Source organism: Echinococcus granulosus (assembly GCF_000524195.1).
Source record: "Echinococcus granulosus chromosome Unknown EG_S00327, whole genome shotgun sequence".
Classification (NCBI taxonomy): domain Eukaryota; kingdom Metazoa; phylum Platyhelminthes; class Cestoda; order Cyclophyllidea; family Taeniidae; genus Echinococcus; species Echinococcus granulosus.
Genome location: NW_020170707.1, coordinates 2,964 through 5,211, shown reverse-complemented (window position 1 = coordinate 5,211; position 2,248 = coordinate 2,964). Strand labels below are relative to the sequence as shown.

The window sequence follows — 2,248 nt, the reverse complement described above, 5'->3', positions numbered from 1 at the left end:
GAGGTTCCGAATCAGGCTAGCAAAACAGCACCAAGTCAAACAACCGCAAAGCCGAGGATTCAATTATTGCAAGGTTGCACTCAACACTTCAAATTAAATGACTTTAAGACAATCTATTTGCACATATTTGACGAGCCAGTGGTAATGAATTCAAATAGAAGAATGACTCAGCGAACAGGGCCTGAGTTGCAGTGAGTCGCCACCAAAGGAGTCGAAAGGCAATATCATGAGGACATAATTTCTTTACATCGCAGGACTGGAAGCTACAAACAAGCAAGGCAAAGAGGACTACTTTGAGGAAGAGGAAGCGCCCACTCTAGGGGTGTTCAAAGTGAACTCAGTGAATAGGCTCTAACAAATAATTTGCCAGCATTGGGGTTAGAGGTCTCCAAGTGAGCGAAAAAGGGGCCGATCTTACAGAATATTGATGCGAGAGCGTCTTCTCTAGACACATACCTCTCCGATAACCACATTCAGTAAAAGTATGGGATTTGCATCTCCCCATTCATTTATGCTTATCTGTGCCAATAATGATGGTATTCTTGATAAGCACATGACTTCTAGCGAAAACATTTAGCAATGTGGACTGCTTACTACAACACGAAGAGGGGAGGAGACCCTTAAAACCAACTTCTAATGTATTTCGGATATTCTTAACACCTTCAGCAAGTCAGGGTGGTGGGGCACAATAAGCCATTTCCACGTTTTGCGCCGTGAATAAAAACCCCACTTCAACATTGCTGACAGCAATAATAAAATGAAACTACACTCACTGCGCCGAAGCACCAGACCGACACCCACTGGGGAAGCAGACGGTAGGCTCGGCATCTCCGAGTGAGTCAGGTTTTCCTTACAGCGCCAAACATGAAGCTACACCCCTAATACCGCTTTACTAAACAGGAAACGATAAATGAAAAATTACAAGCAATGACTGCTCTGGAGAATAGGCAAAGCAAAATAAGCAACGCACCCATTGCTGAGGCTTTGACCTTCCCTGCCCTGCTGCAACCGCAGTTTCCCGCCTGTCCACCCCAATCCGACCTAATTCGCTAGCTTCCATCACTTAAGGACCCAACTCTCCCTCACTCGCACCAGCCACTCCAAAGTCCTTTCATTTCTACCACTTCTGGATCCCAATTCTCCTGTCTACTTCAATTCCTCCCAACACCCCGCAACTCAATTCTCCACATACCTACCTTAGCTACACCCAATTTTCCAGTTGCCATCACTCCTGGACATGGTTCTTTAAATATGCACAACAGCTCCTCTCCAAGTATCTGGCCTCTATCGCAGCAGAGCCCAACTCCCCGCCCATCTGTAGATCTGAAATATCTAATTCCCACCAAACCTGAACCGGACCCCCTACGTACCTACCCGAATTCGTCCCGGTCACCTAGTTCGCATCACTTTAGAACCCTACTTCCTGTCTGACTCAGTTCCTCTACAAGCATCTAGACCCCATCACTGCAGAACCTATTTCTCTATATATCAACCTTGGCTCATTGCTCATCCCTTACAAACCTACTTATCAACGTATCAGCCTCAGCTCCATTTTGATTACTAATACCGATCAATCCGGGACCCCAGCTAGGCATCCTCCCCATGGCTTCTCTCCTAATAACAAATTCCTCTAACCTTTTTACTTAACTCTGCCTATTTACCCCAATTCTATCCTATTTTAAAGCTCTTATCAAGCATTAATCTCCCAAATACTACACTATCTCTCTACCTATCCGCCTCAGCCCCTACTTGCTTCTTACTCTACATCATTATAGGTTCTGATTACTCGCATATCTGCAACTACCTTCAAAAACTACTCTGTAAACAGCTAGCTCCCACAACTCCCAACTGTAATTTCCAATCTGCCTGCTCCTCTCCGGTAATCTAAATCCCAACATTTTACATCCTACTTTTCTATCAACAACAGCTCCTCCCCAAATAACTTATTCTCGACACTGCAGAGCCTCATTTACAGTTATCCTATTCCCGTCACTCTAGAACCCAATTCCCCACAGATCTACCTATGTTATCTAAATCATTTGCTCCTAGTCTTCCATTTATTATCACTCCAGAACCCAAATCTCCGCCCATCTGCTTCAATTTCTTCAAGTTTCCCACCTCTTACCACTCAGAAGCCTGATTTTTTGCCTATTTGCCCAAATGTCCTCCAGATTCTAGTTCCCACTACTCCAGAACCCATATTTCCACCCACCTCAGTTCCTTCTTGTTGCCCACGTTCAACCACTGC

The 2,248-nt window shown here is 44.9% G+C and overlaps 1 protein-coding gene across 1 annotated transcript in view; it reads right to left on the bottom strand. All coding sequences in view use genetic code 11, as the record gives it.

Annotated features, from left to right (window-relative positions):
- EGR_11006 (hypothetical protein) overlaps positions 1-2,248 on the bottom strand; it is a gene marked incomplete at both ends in the record, with an annotated part of 9,260 nt that overhangs the window by 4,895 nt on the left and 2,117 nt on the right. Inside the window, one exon of the mRNA XM_024500255.1 lies at positions 457-560. Within this exon, the coding sequence (XP_024345330.1) occupies positions 457-560 (104 nt within the window). The remainder of the gene's footprint in view (positions 1-456; positions 561-2,248) is intronic.